At 37.8% G+C, this 19,745-nt stretch overlaps 1 protein-coding gene across 1 annotated transcript in view; it reads left to right on the plus strand.

Annotated features, from left to right (window-relative positions):
* The window catches only part of TNPO3 (transportin 3), a 79,424-nt gene that overhangs the window by 26,737 nt on the left and 32,942 nt on the right, over positions 1-19,745 (plus strand). The window contains 8 exon segments of the mRNA XM_025929606.2: positions 2,388-2,588; positions 3,553-3,626; positions 5,099-5,255; positions 10,617-10,760; positions 13,432-13,607; positions 14,059-14,197; positions 15,840-15,986; positions 18,191-18,298. Coding sequence (XP_025785391.2) covers positions 2,388-2,588; positions 3,553-3,626; positions 5,099-5,255; positions 10,617-10,760; positions 13,432-13,607; positions 14,059-14,197; positions 15,840-15,986; positions 18,191-18,298 — 1,146 coding nt within the window.

The following is a 19,745-nucleotide window of genomic DNA, read 5'->3' on the forward strand; positions in this document are numbered from 1 at the left end:
CTACTCACCTGCTTTTGGATTAGACAAAACTCTTCCACTTTCAGATCTCAAATTGTCTCTCTGTTCTTTCTTTCCATTGAATATCTTTTGGCTCTATAGGTTTTCCTCTGCTCTTAGATCCATTAGATACCCTGTTGTTTTCCTCTGCTTCTGCTTTTACTGAAGCTGAAACTACACGGGTCTTATAGATGTTACTGGTTTGTCTCCAGCAACTTATATTTTGGGGTTCTTAGAGATAACTAAATAATATCCGGTTTTGTTTTAAATGTCCATAGTGCTTTAATTTTGTTCGTTAATTGGTGTGTTTTTATGAGGGCATTTATGGAGATTACAAGGCTTCATAGAATCTTTCTGCAATTATTTTTTTTTTTAATGTCAGTTTGAGGGGTGCCTGGCTGGCTCAGTCAGTAGAGCATGCAGCTCTTGCTCTCAGGGTCATCATTTCAAGCCCCATGTTGGCCATAGAGCTTACTTTAAAAAAAAGAAAAAGAAAAGATTAAGGGCCCCTGGGTGGCTCAGTTAAGCGGAACCTGGAGCCTGCTTTGGATTCTGTGTCTCCCTCTCTCTCTCTGCTCCTCCCCTGCTTGCACTCTCTTTCTCAAAAATAACCATTAAAAAAAAAAAAAAAAAGACTGGACGCCTGGGTGGCTCAGTCAGTTAAGCGTCCAACTTCGGCCTAGGTCATGATCTCACAGTTCCTGAGTTCGAGCCCCGTGTCAGGTTCTGTGTTGACAGCTTGGAGGGAGCCTGGAGCCTACTTCAGATTCTGTGTCTCCCTCTCTCTCTCTGCACCTCCCCCGCTCATGTTTGTACTCTGTCTCTGTCAAAAATAAATAAACTTAAAAAAAATTTTTTTTAAATAATAAAAAAAGAAAAAAAGACTCGACTATAAAATATCAGTTTGAGCAAAATATATTTTGATGTCATTAAACTACAGGTGTGCTTGAGTTACTGGTTAGATACTGAATAGCTAAAAACTTAGGTGACTGGAAGATTTTTTGTGATACAATGTTTCATGCTTATTTTCCACCATCTTATTTGAATGCTAAAGGTTTGGGTTTTTTTTTAAGAATTTTGTTTAAGTTTATTTATTTTGAGAGAGAGAGAGGGAGAGAGAGAGAACATGGAGGGGGGGGGGCGCGGGGAGGGAGAGAGAATCCTAAGCAGTCTCAGTGAGCACTATTAGTGCAGAGCCCGATGCCGGGTTCAAACTCACAAACCCCATGAGATCATGACATGAGCCGAAACCAAGAGTTGGACGCTTAACCGACTGAGCTACCCAGGTGCCCCGAAAGCTCAGTTTTATGTTAATAAACCTGTCATGAATTTCAGGGTCTCTCTGTTTTCAGTTTACTTTGGGAATTTGTGCAGACCATTTATTCTACCTGTTTCTCTTCCTTAACTTCTGTTTATCTTTGGAAAGATCTTGAAGAATCATTATTATTACTTGTGAAGTACTCTATCATCATAAGAAATTGACTAGGCAGATCTATGTGATCTCTTTTCACAATTGCCTTTACTCCTGAACTAAGATTGAAACTTTTTCTTCAGTTCCTATTGCCAGACATTTTAGCCTTCTCCCAAGAAGAGGCAGTTTAGTAGAATTAGATTAGAATTTTATCAGTTGTTAATTAGTTGTCTACTGTGTAGTACTGGACTTTGTTCTCAAAGTTATCTTTCAAAATAGAACTCTCTTTTATAACTGTGCCTGGCTGTTAGAGACCAATTCCTGTGCTTTTGTTCCATTATTATTTTAATAGATATATTTATTTTCTCCTGTGAAAATGATTTTAGCATTATGTGTAGTACTATGCCAAACATAAATACATCAGAAAATAATAGAAGTATGAGAAATATTCACTTGGGGTGAGATAGTTTTTTTGCTGTCTTATTCAGGAACTAAAGACTGAAAGGTAGGCTTATTGAGACCAATATGAAATATATTCTCCTATTTATAGGTATATTAAAATGGTTTCTAGACTCCATTCTCAGAGTGAACAAAAGTTTATTCAGGTGGAAAAGAAACATCCAACGTATAGATAGGTTTGGAAGTTACACAGTGCCAGTTTTAGTAGGAGCTTTTGGGACTTTTTTTCTTCATACTCTCCCCCCTACACAATTAATGATTCTGATCAGCAAGATTAGATCTGTTGACCTGATTGATAACTCTCATGCCTTCCCAGAATGAGTCAGAAGAATTTAGGTAATACTTTTGTTGAACAGGGCCTATAAATACATAGTTTGAGGTATTGGCTGAATTAGTGGGTGATTTAGCTTGTCAGATTTTTGTTATACTTTGGTCTATATGTGTTTTTATGTGTATTGAGATACATTAAAATTATTTAGTAAAATAATCTTTAAGACATTTGTGTTTGGTCTGCTTTCAGGTTCATGCATGGGAGATTTCAGACCAATTGTTACAGATCCGACAGGATGTGGAATCCTGCTATTTTGCTGCACAGACCATGAAAATGAAGATTCAGACCTCATTTTATGAGCTCCCCACAGACTCTCATGCCTCTTTACGGGACTCATTACTAACCCATATCCAGAACTTGAAAGACTTGTCACCTGTCATTGTAACGCAGGTAAATCCTGTGCTTCTCATTAGGGAAATTTGTAAGGTCATTTGGATTCATCAAATTAATTTTGATTGACATTGCTAGGCCATGTTAAGTAATGTTAACAACTTTATTACAGACTCATTGCTATATTCTTAAGTGGATAGAAAGTGAAAATGTAAATCTTCTGTATTGATCTTAGAGTTCATTTGATTTAAAACCAATTTAAATACCAGAAGTGGGGGAGGTGAGTAGAAGTTTTCACAGGCAGGAATGTGCCCTTCCCCCCACCCCACTGTTAAAATTGCAGATGATAAAAGTACTGTTTACTGTTCTGGGTCAGAAGTCTACATAGTTGCTTTAAAAAAAAATCCTTTCTGGATCAATTGGCTGGTAAAATTCTCATGAATGAAATAGTGAACCATCTGACCTTTCCCCCTTAGACTGGGAAATACATTGGAAAGGAAAAGTGGAAGCTTTAGTGAATACATACTCACATGTGTTCTCTGCCTGGCGTAGAAGTGCCCTTGAAGAGGAAGGAGGCTTTTGCCTAAGGCTTCAAGATGAGAAATGGAAAGAGAAGGGAAATGGCATTCCATTACTTGAGAAGTGAGTCAAAGGGCTGACTTTGTCAGTAGCTTTGGCCTTTTGGCAAAGTATAATTTATCTGTCCGTGAAGTTCTATGGTATTGCCAAATAAAAGTAAGTATTAATGTATTCTGAGGAAAATCTATAGTGTGTTCTTTCTGGCTTCTTTTTGTTGTTTTGGTTTTTTCATTTTTAGAGGTTAACTTTTTAAATCCTAGCAATTGGTAGCCAGCCCAGAAGAGTTTACATGGATATGTAGTTGTGGAGGTGAGGAGAGGTAGGAGGGTGTCAGTCTTCGTTGTCATATTGTTTGGAAAAAGTTTAGTTTCTTTGCTTGCCAACTAGTGTTGATGGTAACCCTGTATCTGTTCATCGATTCATTTATTTATTCTCTCTTATTCAGCTGGCTTTAGCAATAGCAGATCTTGCACTACAGATGCCTTCCTGGAAGGGATGTGTGCAAACATTGGTGGAAAAGTAAGTTGTACTGACTGTATACTAGCATTTGGGATAACTATTAAGGTACAAAGAGAAATTTGTTAGCATTAGCTAGACATTTGGAGTATTTTCCCAAACCCTTAACGTAGAATTATTTATTATTAACTTTTGTTGGATTAAAAGAAAATCATTTAAAATTTAAGTATTACAGAAGTATGTTGCGTGGGACATAAAAGGCCCTTAAAATTACACACACATGTTCCTTGAATTAACTGCAACAAAGTCTTTCGCGGTCTTGTGGGTCACTCCCACTAACTGACATGTCAGCAGTTCTATAAAAACATTGTCAGAATGTTTTAAGATTATTAAATTGAAAGTCATATGAGGCCCTGGGTGGCTCAGTTAAGCGTCCGACTTTGGCTCAGGTCATGATCTCACAGTTTGTGAGTTCGAGCACCACATTGGGCTCTCTGCTGTCAGTGTGGAGCCCACTTGGGATCCTCTGTCTCCCTCTCTCTGCCCCTCCCCCATGCGTGTTTTCATCTCTCTCTCTGTCTCTCTCTCTCAGAAATAAAAATGAACATTAAAAATTTTTTTTAAAGTCATTATGCATAAAAGTTCTTATTAAGTGGGGTTTGTTTCTTATCTGTTCAAAAGGACAGTATCATTTTTAGATACACAGAGCCTGCTACTTTGAATAAAAGCATTTCCTCATGGTCTTGGCAAGATAATCTTGGTATTTGCTTGCATTTTGGTTGAGAAAATTGTTTTTGAACAAAGTGGATGTCCTTTTTACTACAGTGCATCATTAAGGCCTTTATATGGATAATTTATTTTTTTTTTGTTTTAAGAAAATGTTTACTAAGAAAATTAACACATGCTTCTTGAAAAAATTCTAATAGTATGGAAGGTTTCAGGGTAAAAGCCTTTCTGTCTCCCTATTCCTATATTTCATGAGTAATCACTATAATGATTGGCTGTATAGCCTTCCAGACTTTTCTCTTAAGCATTTTAAAATAAGTGCATATACATTTTAATGTACTGTGTATTCATTTGTTCATATGTAATATATTCCATATACTTTTTTTTACTTAATACATTGTGGACATCTTTTCATGTTAGGACATAGATATTTCATTCAGTATAATGGCTGTGTATGTTCCATTGTATGACTGTCTGTAACCTTTTTTATCCTAACTATGGAGGACCTTTATATTTTCCCAGTTTTTTGTTATTATAAAAATACCACAGTGCATATTTTTGTATACTTTGCATGTGTATGTGAGATTTTTCTGAGAGAGAAATTTCTGGAAGTGGAATTGCTAGGTCAAAGATTATACAAGTTGAAATTTTGATCTCCAGATACCTCTCCAAAAAATTACATATATATCTTTTCCACTTTAGCAGTAGTAAAAATGCTGCTTTTGTAGGTTATTCTGAGGCCTGTTGTTATCTTATGTGATTATTTTCTGACTTTAAATAACTTCTGTCTCTCCCCTTTTCTTTTCCAGATACAGCAATGATGTAACTTCTCTGCCTTTTTTGCTGGAGATCCTTACAGTGTTACCTGAAGAAGTACATAGCCGTTCCTTACGAATTGGAGCTAACCGGCGCACAGAAATTATAGAAGATTTGGCTTTCTACTCTAGTACAGTGGTATCTCTATTGGTGAGGAAGCTTAAAATACTAAGTTGCTCCCTAGAGGCAAAAAGCCATGGTTGTTATTTTCTAATTCAATATCAGTATTGTGACCCACACCTTCATTCCCAAAGAATCTGAGCCATCAGCAATCCTGCTGTTTTTTGTTGTTGCTTCTGTAGTTTTACATTAATCTTTACTATTGAGCATGAATTACTAAGAAGCTCTCTAGAAAATTCTCTGGGTTCCAGACCAAGAACTTCTTGCTTCCATTGTGTAGAAGGAACTCAGTTTTTTCTTGGTTTTTGGGATCAGTCACTCCAGCCTACAGATTAACCCCCTGCCCTTTTTTTCCCTATTGGTTCAGTGGCATAAGAAGCCCAAATTGTCCAGGTGGTGGACTTTATTCCAATTTACTGGAATCATGTTTGTGTTTTCCTGGTGGAAGCATTCCTTCCTTGGGGACCAAGATCTCAAAACCAACAGAGCTCAGATTCGCTGTTTACTATACATCCTTTACCCTGATATGAGTTCCTTGATTAGACAGGATTCCATGATGGTTGGATATGGCATTCGGTGAATCCATAAATGATACATTGCCGACAGAAGCATTGCAAGCAGGGAAGGCATATCCATATCCAGAATATGAGTCTCTTCCTTCCTTTCTTCCTATGAGTCTTGTCCTTCAAATCTCTGCTTCCTTTGTGATAGAAGTGCAACATAATCAGTCAATCTGGTTCCTATGGCTGATGGTGCCATTTTAGGGACTCAGTGTTGGTCTCTGCTGTTGGCAGGTTTGATACTCATCAGTAGTTTTAACTTAGTGGAAGTCCATGTTAATTCTAGTGTAGCCTCCATCCCTGCTACTATGGCCACTTTGTTTATGAGGCCATTGAGTAAGCACTGGGTGGCTGGGGAAAGAGACTGATATTATGGAGTTTGTCGTTTTGTCCCTCTGTCATTGAAAGATTCCTCTGTATTCACACAGGACAGAAATCACTCCACAGTCTGTGCCTATTTGTATACCATTCATATGTACTTCTGCCTCAGACTTCTTGTCACCAATCTTCTGACCATGCTTCTTCCAAATCCCTGATCATCCATAGCACTGAAAATTGTCCATAAATGCATGTAGATCCATATTTTCTTTATTTTTCCTTAATATTTATTTATTTTTGAGAGAGAGAGAGAGAGAGACAGAGTGCAAACAGGGGAGGGGCAGAGAAAGAGGGAGACAGCATCTGAAGTAGGCTCCAGGCTCCGAGCTGTCAGCACAGAGCCCGACAAGGGGCTCAAACCCACGAACTATGAGATCATGACCTGAGCTGAAGTTGGACACTTAATCGACTGAGCCACCCAGGTGCCCCATATTGTAGATCCATATTTTCAGTCATCTCTTACTCCACATGTGGTGAACAATGAATTCTATTGCTTGAAGTTCTGCCCATAAGAATTTTTCTTCAACCACTCACTGTCCTTCACTACAGCCCCTATGTGGGCCTGTAATTCTGCAGCTGTCCACCTTTAGGTGATACCAGCATGATGTTGGACAGATCATCTGTAATCCAAGCTTGAGTTTTCTTCTTTAGTTATCTAGTTTTAAGGAGCATCACTAGAGGCAGGAAGCAACAGGCATGGATTGAGGGAGATGAATCAATGCAAGAAGAGTTGGTGTCAGAGGAATCTGATCTACCTGCTTGTGCAACTTTCTTACACCCTTTTGAACTCAGTCTCTTATATTCCATATCTGTTCAATGACAGGTTGCCGTTATGCATACCCAACCTTATGTTTAGGTAATTCACACAATACTCAGTTCATGATGGGAACCTCAGGCATATGTTTAATCTCTGCCAAGAATCAGTAGCAAGCCAGAAGCTTGTTTCTCAAAAGAGAAGGTATAGGTTTACTCCCAAATCCTAGACATTTGTACTGTGATTTTCCTTCCTATTGGTACTTCTCAGGGGTGCCATATATTTATTAAATCCAGACTCTCTAGGAAGTACATTGATATCAATGAGTTTACCTCAGTTTAGTGGTATATTCCAGTGTCTCTTGGTCTAACACCCTTAGAATCACTTCCGCATATGTTCTCTAGGTTTCTTCATATACATGGTAGCAAAGTTACAGAGTTCTCTTAGTAAGTTATTTCCTCTGTGGGTACCTGTCCCCTGGAACGTGCTAAGATTTGGCCATAATTATGGGTGGCGCAGGAAATGGTTGTGGTAGGTCTTGAAGAGAATAGGCATCCCTTTGAAAGCACCTATCTTAGATAAGGTTATTACAGGGCTTTCCAGCTGAAGAAGGCATCTTCTCAGACACTGGAAGGCAGACTACTTCTAGTAAGGGAGATGTGGTAATCTGGGAGTTCAAGATTGTTTCATTAGGGTCCAACCAGATGTCTCCATTCCAAGTTTCAGAATCCCATGCCTGCTTTCCTACTTTCCACATGAGAAATCTTATGAGTTTGTGATTTCAGCTGTTGTTTGTAATTCAGCAAGCCACACAATTTTGTGTATAAATATTAGCCCTGTAGCTACACAAAATAAGGGCCTCATTTACAGTGGTTGTGGAAGCTTTGGTTCTCAGACTGTGGCTTAAATTGAGTTAAGGGACCCGAGCTTGTCATTTTCTTTGTTTCGTTTTTTTTCTTTCTTAAAGTTTATTTATTTTAAAAAATTTTTTTTTTCAACGTTTATTTATTTTTGGGACAGAGAGAGACAGAGCATGAACGGGGGAGGGGCAGAGAGAGAGGGAGACACAGAATCGGAAACAGGCTCCAGGCTCTGAGCCATCAGCCCAGAGCCCGACGCGGGGCTCGAACTCACGGACCGCGAGATCGTGACCTGGCTGAAGTCGGACGCTTAACCGACTGCGCCACCCAGGCGCCCCTAAAGTTTATTTATTTTTGAGAGAGAGAAAGAGAGAACTAGCCGGGGAGGGGCAGAGAGAGAGAGGGACTGAGCATCCGAAGCAGGCTCTACACTGACAGCAGAGAACCTGACTCAGGGCTCAAACCCATGAACTGTGAGATCATGACCTGAGCTGGAGTTGGATGCTTAACTGACTGAGCCACCCAGGCACCCCTGTCATTTTCTTTTTGTAAGCACTTAAGTGAAGTCAAAAGAATCCACTTGACACTACGGTCCTTACAGTCATCATTACTGGGACAGTGGTCAAGTGCAGCAGCCACTTGGACTCTCCAGTCATATGCTTGACTAACACTTCCTCGTAATTGACAACAGACAATAGCTTGATTTGTTGTGATGACATCTGAAAAATTTTTCCCTGTGGTACTTAATAAACTTAATAAGGTCTATAATTGTGTCATGTCGCTTGTCATGTTACAGAATCTAGAAAATGAAATTAGTCCATAATTGCCAGGAAAAATAGGCTGGCTGTAATCCAAGGTACCAAAGACCTCTTAAAACCTTTTTCATGGTTTCCCCCACATTCCCTTATTCGTTCTATTCCATCTCATTTTGTCAGTATTATACTTTTGTCTTCTATTCAGGGGGAGCCATTCCTAAACATTGTGTTGAACTTTCAAAAATTTCAAATATTATTCTTTATTTCTTACAGTTGAACTGAGCCTGTCCTCTAATATATTTTTTTCCCTTCATTTATGCTTCATTTTGTTAATCCAAGATCAGTTCTTACCTCTGCTATATTTTTACTGGTGAACTCTTCTGGCATTTATCTTTCAGCTTTTGAGGCTTTGCTTTAAGAGACAGTTCTGTTTTGTTTTGTTTTTTATTCAGAGACAGAGTTCTTAATAATATAGTTCTTCAAAAAAATTTTTTTTAATGTTCTTATTTATTTTTGGAGGAGAGACAGAGAGACAGACAGACAGAGACAGAGCATGAGCGGGGGAGGAGCAGAGAGCGAGGGAGACAGAGAATTCGAAGCAGGCTCCAGGCTCTGAGCTGTCAGCACAGCACCCAGTGCGGGGCTCGAGCTCACAAACTGTGGGATCATGACCGGAGCCGAAGTCAGACACTTAACCGACTGAGCCACCCAGGCGCCCCAATAATATAGTTCTTAAAGAGGAACCCAGGGTAACTTAGTTCTGAAGCTTTATGGTGTGTGTTTGATTCAATTAACAGATTTTTTTTCCCTTCAAAGCAACTAGATTTAGATGTAGGGTTTTTCCAAAATTCTGTTTTTGAGTCAGAAGTTAGAATGTATAGTCATTCTATACATTCCATTTGTAAACATCCTGTCTTAGTAAATTGAAATGTCATTCAGGAAGTGTAAAGGCCAAATGGTTCTGTAATGACTTTACATCAAGAGCTTCATCAATTCAAGTTTATGTGTGGTTGCAGTGAACTTAACTTGAATCATTTCTGTTTTTCTTCTTTGATTTCAATTCAGTTCAGTACAATTGATACTAATTGGGAAGTATGAATTATAATTGCCTGATGATACTGGAAACATAAGGGGACTGTGGCTACCTAGAAGTACAAGGGTCAACATTTAGACCACTGTGGGATTCTGTACCCCAACACATGCCCCCCAAACCCCATGGCAATTATATTTCTAATCCATTATTTGTAAAAGTTATTTTGAAACATTTTTTTAATCCAGAAAAAGTTACATTACACTTAATTTTGGAAAAAAATGTACATCACAAAAACAGTTTGCAGAGAGAAACAGTGGTGAGTTTTAGTCTGAGTTTTCGTTTTATCTCTTTTATCAACCCACCATATTTATAGTAGAGTCACTTTATGTGGAATGGCGTATTTGCTAGAATGTTCAAGTGCTGAAGCTGAAACATCAGCTTTTCATGTGGGGATGTACATTAGTCGGGCTAGCTTATTTTTATTCTGTAAAATCAACTGCATAGACGAGTACTATTTTAAAGACACTTTTAAAAAAAATGCTTATTTTGAGAAAAAGAGAGCGTGCATGAGCGGGGAAAGGGGCAGAGAAAAAGGGAGAGAGAATCCCAAGCAGGCTCCACGCTGTCAGTGCATAGCCTGACAGGGGACTTGATCCCATGAACTGTGAGATCATGACCTGAGCTGAAATCAGGAGTCGGACGCTTAACCGACTGAGCCACCTAGTTGCCCTTATAGACAATTTTTTGATGAGATTACATTAATGAAGAAGTGGGATCTAAGAAAGTTATTTCTGAAACACAGCTATTTTGAGGGAAGTCTGTAATCTATCTCAGCTTCCCAGTTGACAAAGTGGAGATAATAGTGCCTGCCTGTAGCTTTAGTGGGGATTAATGAAGAGTGTTGAGAGCAGCATCCGACACTTACAAAGCACTTTTGACTGTTAGCTGTTATTATTATCCTTCTCATTATTACACCTATAAGGTGATTGGACCTAGTGGTTTAAATATAAAGTTGGGCATTATTTAACTTTTTTTTTTTCCTTTTTTTCAGATGACCTGTGTAGAAAAAGCAGGAACAGATGAGAAGATGCTTATGAAGGTCTTCCGCTGTTTGGGAAGTTGGTTTAACTTAGGAGTTTTGGACAGTAACTTCATGGCTAACAATAAGTTACTAGCACTCCTTTTTGAGGTTTTGGTAAGGAATGGCTTTGTTTATGAAAGTATTTCTACCACATAGTCGCTTTCGGTAATAACTAACCTTCTGGGACATCGTGTTTTCAGATTTCTGCACGGTGATTGGAAGGTGTATAGTAAGAAAGCAGCAGTGTCCCTTCCTTGTTACCAAGTACCAAATTAAGGTATTAGTATTAATACTCAGAATAGAATGTAGTTAGATTTAATAGGAAAGCGGTCTTATACATAGATCCGTGATTTACATATTAAACTCTAAGTAACAAAAAACCATTGGTCTCTTTTTACCTGTTTTAAAAATATAATAATGGTCATTGGGTCTCAGACAGTTATAGGTGAGAATATTATCTTCGCAATTGAGATCACTTAAGCATCAGGGTTCACTTAAGCATAGGGTAGATTTAGGGCTTTTGAGATTAATGGAATAAACAGTAGTATCTTTTTATATATTTATGCATGTCTTCCATAAACTTTGAAAGTGATAATGCCTCCTAATACATTCCTTTGTCTTGGTAGATAGGACTAAGCAAGCATGTGGAATAAGACTACTTTTTAACACAAGAACAGCAATATCTCAAGGACGTATTGAACAGGTCTTTGGAGATGGGAGTGACTTTGTCCCGTTTTCCTGGATAGTTACCTTCCATGAAGTCATTAGTATGGAAGCTCTGTGGATACTGGTTGTGTGCTGGTGCACTACTATTTAGAAGATGGTAGCATGATACTGGATTGATACTGCTGTGAAAAGAAAAGGAAAAAAAGGAAGGCATATTCAAGGAGACATTTTTGTGTTTCATTGTTGTCAGTGTATTTATGCTGCATTCTTGCATCAGGAGCTAAGACTCAGGAAAGTTAGGATGCTAATAATTATTTTGCTATCATGTCTATTGATGCCCTACCTTAGTAATGGTAATTTGTGTTCTCATGTCACCAAGTTGTGTGAAGAGTAGTCAGTATAAAATTAAAATCCCACTGTTGGCTGAAAAATTTATGGTTATGATTGATTACATATGAAAGGAGCACAGTCTAGAATCCACTTCAAACTCAAGACAGTGTTACTTCTGGGAATTAAGACTGGGGTAAGGAATGAGCTCAGTAGTGTGCCAGCATGATACCATCTTCTCTACTGATCCGGTGTCAGGACTTCTCTGCCACTTAAAAGAAGAGTGATTTTAGGGTCAGGGTCAAATATATTCTCATTCTTCTTAGATTCATTGTGGTTCAAAATCATGGCATATTTCAGTTTGCTTTATAGTTTGACCACAACTTTATTATAAATACAGCCTTTTCTCCCATAGTTCTTGTTTAAAAAGCTTTTACGGGGGCGCCTGGGTGGCGCAGTCGGTTAAGTGTCCGACTTCAGCCAGGTCACGATCTCGCGGTCCGTGAGTTCGAGCCCCGCGTCAGGCTCTGGGCTGATGGCTCAGAGCCTGGAGCCTGTTTCCGATTCTGTGTCTCCCTCTCTCTCTGCCCCTCCCCCGTTCATGCTCTGTCTCTCTCTGTCCCAAAAATAAATAAACGTTTGAAAAAAATAAATAAATAAATAAAAATAAATAAATAAAAAGCTTTTACAAATATGATACTTCATATAACATTACAAAAGAATAAATTTGAACATTTAATTTTTACAATGTAGTAATAATCAGAAATATTTATGAATCTACCTCTTAACCTAAGAATAATCTAATGAATGATTTACATATATCTGTGTGTTCTCCTGACCTTGCTAGTACAGCTCTGGAGATTCTAAATGTCCTTGTATTTTATTATTCACAGAAGACTAATATGCCTTTACTAAATTTATCCATCCTCTCAACTGTATTCTCCTGAATAGAAACCCTAGAGGTCTCGCTCTTTGAACCTTCTTCTGATCTGCTCTAATTTGTATCAGTTGCTCTTTAGATCTGCTCTCCAGCTGTCATCTTGGAACTTCTCTCTACTGTGCTTCTGGATTGGGTTGTTTCTTGAACCTCCTTAAATACCTTCCTCAGAAGGATATGTGGGAAATAAACTTTGGATTTTTGCATTCCTGGGAAACATTTTTATTTTGCTTTCGTTCTTGGTTGGTGGTTTAACTAGATATAGAGTTCTAGTTTCAGTATTTTTTCCCTTCAAGATTTCCCAGGCCTTTCTCTCTTGTATACTCGCAGGCATCATTGCCAATGAGAAGCTGAATAACTGATCTTTGCTCCTTTCAAAGTTAGCTTCTCCTCTCATCCCCAGAAGTTACAAGAACCTCCGTTGAACCTTGATATTCTGAAATAGTATGATAATGTGTTAGGTATGGGTGTTTGAGACTTGTTGGACGCTTTTATTTTAGGTAGTACTTGAATATCAGAAGAAAAAAAAAGATGGAAAAGATTTCCACAGACTAAAACAGGGGGCGGGGAACACATGGCATTCTGTTTGAAGGAACTGGTATGGGGGGAGAAAAAACATGGAATTTTAGAAGTCATGTGACTGTGATTAAGGTACAAAAAGGCTGATTTGCTTGGCTTATAGGGAAATAGAAATAGGACAGGGAAGATTGATGAATATTGTCTGATTGAAGGCCATGACTGTTAGGCTATACATTTAAAGTACATGTTCAGAAACAGGCTGTAATTGTTTTGCTAGTACTTGGATTACGGCCCAGTGATCATACTTCATACTTCCCCATTCCTGCTATCTCCCAGCAACAAGATAAGACCTCATCCAACCTACATGAAGCTGCTTCAGATTGTGTGTGCTCAGCTCTCTATGCCATTGAGAATGTGGAGACTAACTTGCCGTTAGCCATGCAACTTTTTCAAGGAGTCCTGACATTGGAGACTGCATATCATATGGCTGTGGCACGTGAAGATTTAGACAAGTGAGTAATTCTTTCAGGCAGTAGCCCTGGGTTCCATCCTTCGTGATTCTTTATGACTCTATTTGTAAATAAAGACACCACATCCTAAAGATGGTCTACTATTCTCAACTGAACCTAGAGTGGTAAATTGGATGCAAAAAGAGAGATTGTAATCATGGAAGGGATCCTCACAAAGGATAAGGCTCCAAGAATTAGGGGTGAACTTTGGAGTATCAAGTATGATTTGATAAGGATTTAGTAATTGAGAATTTGAACTGACTTAAGAGTCATTTGCTTATCTGTATAAAATATAAAAAAAAAGGTAGCTGTTAGGGAGATTTGGATACAACATAGCAAATAATCACCACATGTCCCTTAGGGTAAGGATCCTTTTGTTGATTTAATTAACTGAGTCTGTACGTATAATATACAGATTTCTGACGTGGTGTTCTCATTACTCTTTCATCTACAGAGTTCTGAATTACTGCCGTATTTTCACTGAACTGTGTGAAACTTTTCTTGAAAAAATTGTTTGTACTCCAGGACAAGGTCTCGGGGACCTACGAACTCTGGAGCTGCTGCTCATTTGTGCAGGACATCCTCAATATGAGGTAGTGTCTATATTATGCTAAAGCCACTATTCTCCCAAGCTGTATGTTGCATATTACCTATATTCCATTGCCACTCGTCCCGCTTTTTATTTGTGGGAAACTGTAGTCTTATTTTTGATAAACGTGATATAGGAATTTCCTCTGTATTGGAGCTTTTTCTTTTTAAATTATATTTGGGTTTCTGCTTTGAATTCTTTTCTGTTTTCTTACCTGGTTAGCTGGGCTGACTGCCCTGGGCACCTTAGGGAACCCATTAGAAAGAAAGTAGTACTTTTTTCCTGAGTCCCTTCTCTACTTCCAGTTATTCTTTTTAGAGCTTTACAGCTCATATAAAATCTTCACTCTGCATCTATAAGTTTTAACATCCAAAGTTTTTCTCCAAATTGTGGGTGGGAATGAGAAAGAGATTGAGGAGTGCCTGGGTGGCTCAGCTGGTTAAGTGTTAACTCTTGGTTTTATCTCAGGTCATTATCTCACAGTTCATAAGATCAAGCCCCCTCTGCGCTGACAGCATGGAGCCTACTTGGGATCCTCTCACTCCTTCCCTCTCTCTGCCCCTCTCCCACTTGTGCACATGCGTGCTCTTTCTCTCTCTCAAAATAAATAAACTTTAAAAAGGTGGGGGGAGGGATTGAAAAGATTTAAAAGTCTATATTCCAAAATCTCTACAATACCCTGCCTCTTAAAAGAGTTGGCTAGATTTTTAAAAATCTTGTTTATTCAAGAAATTTTGCCTCCTCTTAATAGTGTAAGAAGTGAGAAGGAACTCCCAAATGGGATATTGTTTTAAATAGATCTGTTTTGGATCCTTGATGGGAAAAGGGTGGTAAGGCCCCTCTTAGGGAGAAGCACAGGAGTGCTGTGATTCTCATCCCTTTTTCTCTTATTACATAAAAAATAATGTTTATTTGTTTGGCTTGATCTCATGAGGATATCTAGATTTGGATGAAACGCAAAACATTTTGGGGAGGAAGTACAGCACTATGTAATAGTTATCACTCCTTTAAATAGTTCCTGAGTAAGATGAACTGTGGATAAAGTCCCAGACTCTTCCCTTTCTGTTCCACTCAAGAAACTAGGGGAGTAAAAATGACATAAGGTTGGTATTATCAGGGATTTGCAGATGGTTTGTCTGGCAAAAGGTGTGTTAATCTCAAAACGAAAGGATTTTAGGGGCGCCTGGGTGGCTCAGTCAGTTAAGTGTCCGAATCTTGATCTTAGCTCAGGTCTTGATCTCAGGGTCATGAGTTCAAGCCCCACATTGGGCTCTGCTCTAGGCGTGAATCCTATTTAAAAAAAATAAATAAATGAAAGGGTTATAGATTTGAGAAAAAATACTTTAAAAGAGACTTCCATTTCTGTATCTGTTTCTCTAAATTCAGAATCTGCTGTTGAGAAGTTATCAGCTAAATATAGGGACTGCATAGCCAGTCATCCTAAATAGAGTTTGGGTCCTAACATGGGAAGATAGTTTGGGAGGATAATAATAAATCTGCTAGAGAAAACAGGTGCCTTCTTAACTTCTACTCATAATATTTTAAAGTATATATTCTTTCCCATAAGGCTCTGGTAATAAAATTGTCTTCATATTCCATTCCTTTTCTGATTCAAATAAATCTTTTCTTTTTCTCTAATTTGACAGGTAGTAGAAATTTCCTTTAACTTTTGGTACCGACTTGGGGAACATTTGTACAAAACTAATGATGAAGTTATTCATGGAATCTTCAAAGCTTACATTCAGAGGCTGCTCCATGCCTTGGCTCGACACTGCCAGCTAGAACCAGACCATGTAAGTTTCCTTCTCCACTTCTTCAAATCTTAGTTTCCTACACTTTTCAGTGCTAATTTGAAAATGAACTGAAAAAAGGAATCCGCAGGTTTTCTATCACTCTGTAGCTTACACTGAAGGAATCAATACCAGTATAATGAAGAGTATAAAGCTTATATAGAAAGAAATCAATTCTGCTGAGCCAGGAATCCTTCTCCTGGGAATTTACCTTAAATAATTTTAAAGAAAAAAAAAATGGCTATTTTATGTACAAAGCATTATCTGTAAAATAAAAAAACGGTGAACTCATGTACAACAATATAAGAAGAGTTACGTAAATTATGATGCAGCAACTTGATGGACAATTATGCAACAGTTGAATGTAGTGACTTCTGAAGTAGTAGGAGTTGGTTTGCTAAATGAAAAAAATCAGAATGTAAAACTTTATATGCTGTATTTTTAATAGTATAATAGTATAGTGTATAATGTTTAATAGTGTAATAGTATAATTAAATAGTATAATGGTTGGTTTAAAACTAACACAAAAGTAAAGTATTGGAGGAGGTGGAGAGTTATATATGATTTCCCTCCCCCCCCCCAAAATACACATTTTTCTTTATACTGATTTTATAACTTAAAATATAGGAATAATCTACTTGCCTAGAAGAATATATACTAGAATTTTAGTAATAAATTTATAGTAATAAATTTATAGTAATAAAATAGTCCATTGGAAAACTCTTTAACCCCCTTCTTGCTTAGTTTATTCAAATCTTACAGCATTTATTTCATCCTTTTGGTTGGTTGGTTAGTTGGTTTAATTCCTGTCCCTTAACCTAGGATTTGGAGAGGTTTTTTTCCATTGCTTACAATTAAATCTGACATGAAAACTGTAACTGCCTTTGTTCCCTTTATTTTAGTGTTAACATTGTTCTTTGAGTCATGGTATTTTCCATCTCCAAGAATCTTCATGATGATGTAGTCTGGTGGTTTTCAATCTTTCTTTCTTTAGTGTTTTTTTGTTTTTTTGTTTTTTTTTTTTAATGTTTATTTCTGAGACAGAGAAAAAGAGACAGAATGCGAGTGGGGTGGGGCAGAGAGAGAGGGAGACACAATCCAAAGCAGGCTCCAGGCTCTGAGCTGTCAGCACAGAACCTGACGAGGGGCTCGAACTCCCGAATTGCAAGATCATGACCTGAGCCAAAGTTGGACGCCCAATTTACTGAGCCACCCAGGCACCATTCTTTAGTTTTTTAATTGAGGAATCTTATCTTCAACTACATTATCTTAAAGCAAGGAGGTTGGACTCGATCAGCAATTCTCAATAGTACTAAGGTTTTTTTTCCAGATAGTCATGGATAAAGATTCTTATACATGCCCTTAACCATCTCACAATTGGAAGCATGAAATAAAAATGATCTATTTTTTAATGAAAAATTTCAAATGTTTGACAAAGATGAAAATTTTACAGTGAATATCTATACCTATTATCTAAATTCTACCATGAATATTTTACTATACTGTATCTATCTATAGTATAGTATCTGTCTACCTACATAAAATTCTTCTTAAAGTCTAATTCTGTTTTGCATCTAGTTGTGATAATGATTTTTGTGAATCTTTTTTTTTAATTATTATTTGAAAGAGACAGTATACGCGAGCTGGGGAGAAGGGCAGAGGGTGAAAGAAAGAATCTTGAGCAGAGTCCATGCTCAGCCTGGAGCCCATTGTGGGGCTTGATCCCATGACCCTGGGATTATGACCTGAGCCAAAATCAAGTGAGACACTTAACTGACTGAGCCACCCAGGCACCCTGATTTTGGTAAATTTTGAACCATGAAGCTTCAGAGGCTTCTTCAGTACTAAAAAACTGGACCTTGTCTGGATAAACTTAAAAGCTCTTAAAATTACCACCTCTTCCAGATCACTTCCCACTCTGACCACTCCAAATTTTTCCAACAACAGAGCAAGGTATGACTTGGAAATGGGGAGCAAAAAAGGGAGAACAGTTTCTCATAGTAAAGGTAAAATATAGGTTGTATTGACTTGACATACCTAAAAGTTTAGGACACCCTGTATAGTAAAATACCCTCTGATTTAGGCAACTTATCTCTTGTTCATTGGTACTGAACTGCTGAATGGCTTTTTCTTTATTCTCAATTTTCTAGAGGTCAGTGAAAGCCTTAGTGAATTTAAAACAAATGTTATCTGACTTGAAATTTCAGGAGGGAGTTCCTGAGGAAACTGATGATTTTGGAGAGTTTCGTATGAGGGTGTCAGACCTGGTGAAAGACTTGATTTTCTTGATTGGGTCTATGGAGTGTTTTGCTCAGGTAAGTCCATTTGGAGATGCTTAGCAGTTTTACTGATCACTTTAGGTGTGTTCACTTCTGTGTCTTCTGTAAATGTTCCACCTTTTTCTTCGGTTTTAATGGCTGAATGGGACAGTAGATATGCAGGTGCCTAGCACACTGCCTGGCATATAGTAGCTTTATTTAGTATCTTACAAGCAAATTGCAGACTATGGATGTTTCAGTTACGGTTTTTATTCTTGCTAATGAAAGCTGTTCCACTTGTCCAGTTGGAATGGAAAATCATAGATGAACCTTAAAGCCCCAGGTATTTATAGGGAACTTGGACCTAGCCAGGAAAAGTAGGCAAGTTTTTCTGCTTTAATAATTATGTACCAACTCCTGGCAACTCTTTTAGTTATTTGGCATTTCCTTTGTCCACACTGACGGTTGGATTCCTGTGCAGTTTCATCCCAGAGGTGACTATACTAGAGTAGAAGATTCATAGTCCTGTGATTTTTCCTGACAATCAGTAACATTTTCCCTCATGAGGTTGCAGTCATCACCATTCCACATCACTTAACATTAGCATAATTTCAGGTGGTTGTCATATTACTGGATCATGCTCTAAGCTCTAAAATACAAGTTTTGATGCTTTGTCAGCAATACTGAACTAACCCTTATTTTATTTTATTATTTTTGGTAACCCAGCCATTTTGTGTATTTGGGGCATAATCTGATTTAGAAAGTGTTAATAAAATTAAAATTATTTTCTTTATATTAAGCAAAGTGTGTTTATTGATCTAATTACAAAGGGTTGGAGATTCTTAGAAAGCAGATTCAATGAGATCACCAGATCACAGGCAGATGACCTGTGTTCAGATTTCAACTCTTCTCTCATTGGCAATGTAGCTTTGAGCAAGTTACTTGTTCTTCAGACCTCAGTTTACAAATTTACATAAATTAACAGTGTTATCCAAGATATTTTCTGTGGAGCACCAGCCGTAAATGATGTTTTTTGGTAAAAACAAAAACACCCCACAAAACACCAAACTATCCTCAATTAAATTTAGGAAATGACTGAAGCAGTCTATGAAAGGCTTTGTGAAATCCTACAACAAGAGAATTCTTTAATTTTCTTACTTAGCAGTGTTTGTTATTTGACTACAGGAATCCTATTTAGAATAACACCCAGTCACATTCCACAGATGGATATGCCCTGGGAAATTTCTGGACTAGAACATCTCCGAGTGTTCTGCTTGGTCTCCTTTTTCTTCCCCTTGCTTGGATATAGGATTGTGATAGATACTTCTAAATAGCTGCTTTTTTGGAATTTAATCTGTACTGCCAGTTTTGATGCAGACAAGTATTTAAAACGATAGAAATGTAAAACCAATACATACATAAAAAATTCACATTGTATTTCAGTTTTAAGTGTATATATGTATTTATCAGCTATGATCAGGATCAGGAAAAGACACTTAAGTAT

This window comes from Puma concolor, chromosome A2 (assembly GCF_028749965.1).
Source record: "Puma concolor isolate L17-30 chromosome A2, mPumCon1.1.hap2, whole genome shotgun sequence".
In the NCBI taxonomy this organism is placed as follows: Eukaryota; Metazoa; Chordata; class Mammalia; order Carnivora; family Felidae; genus Puma; species Puma concolor.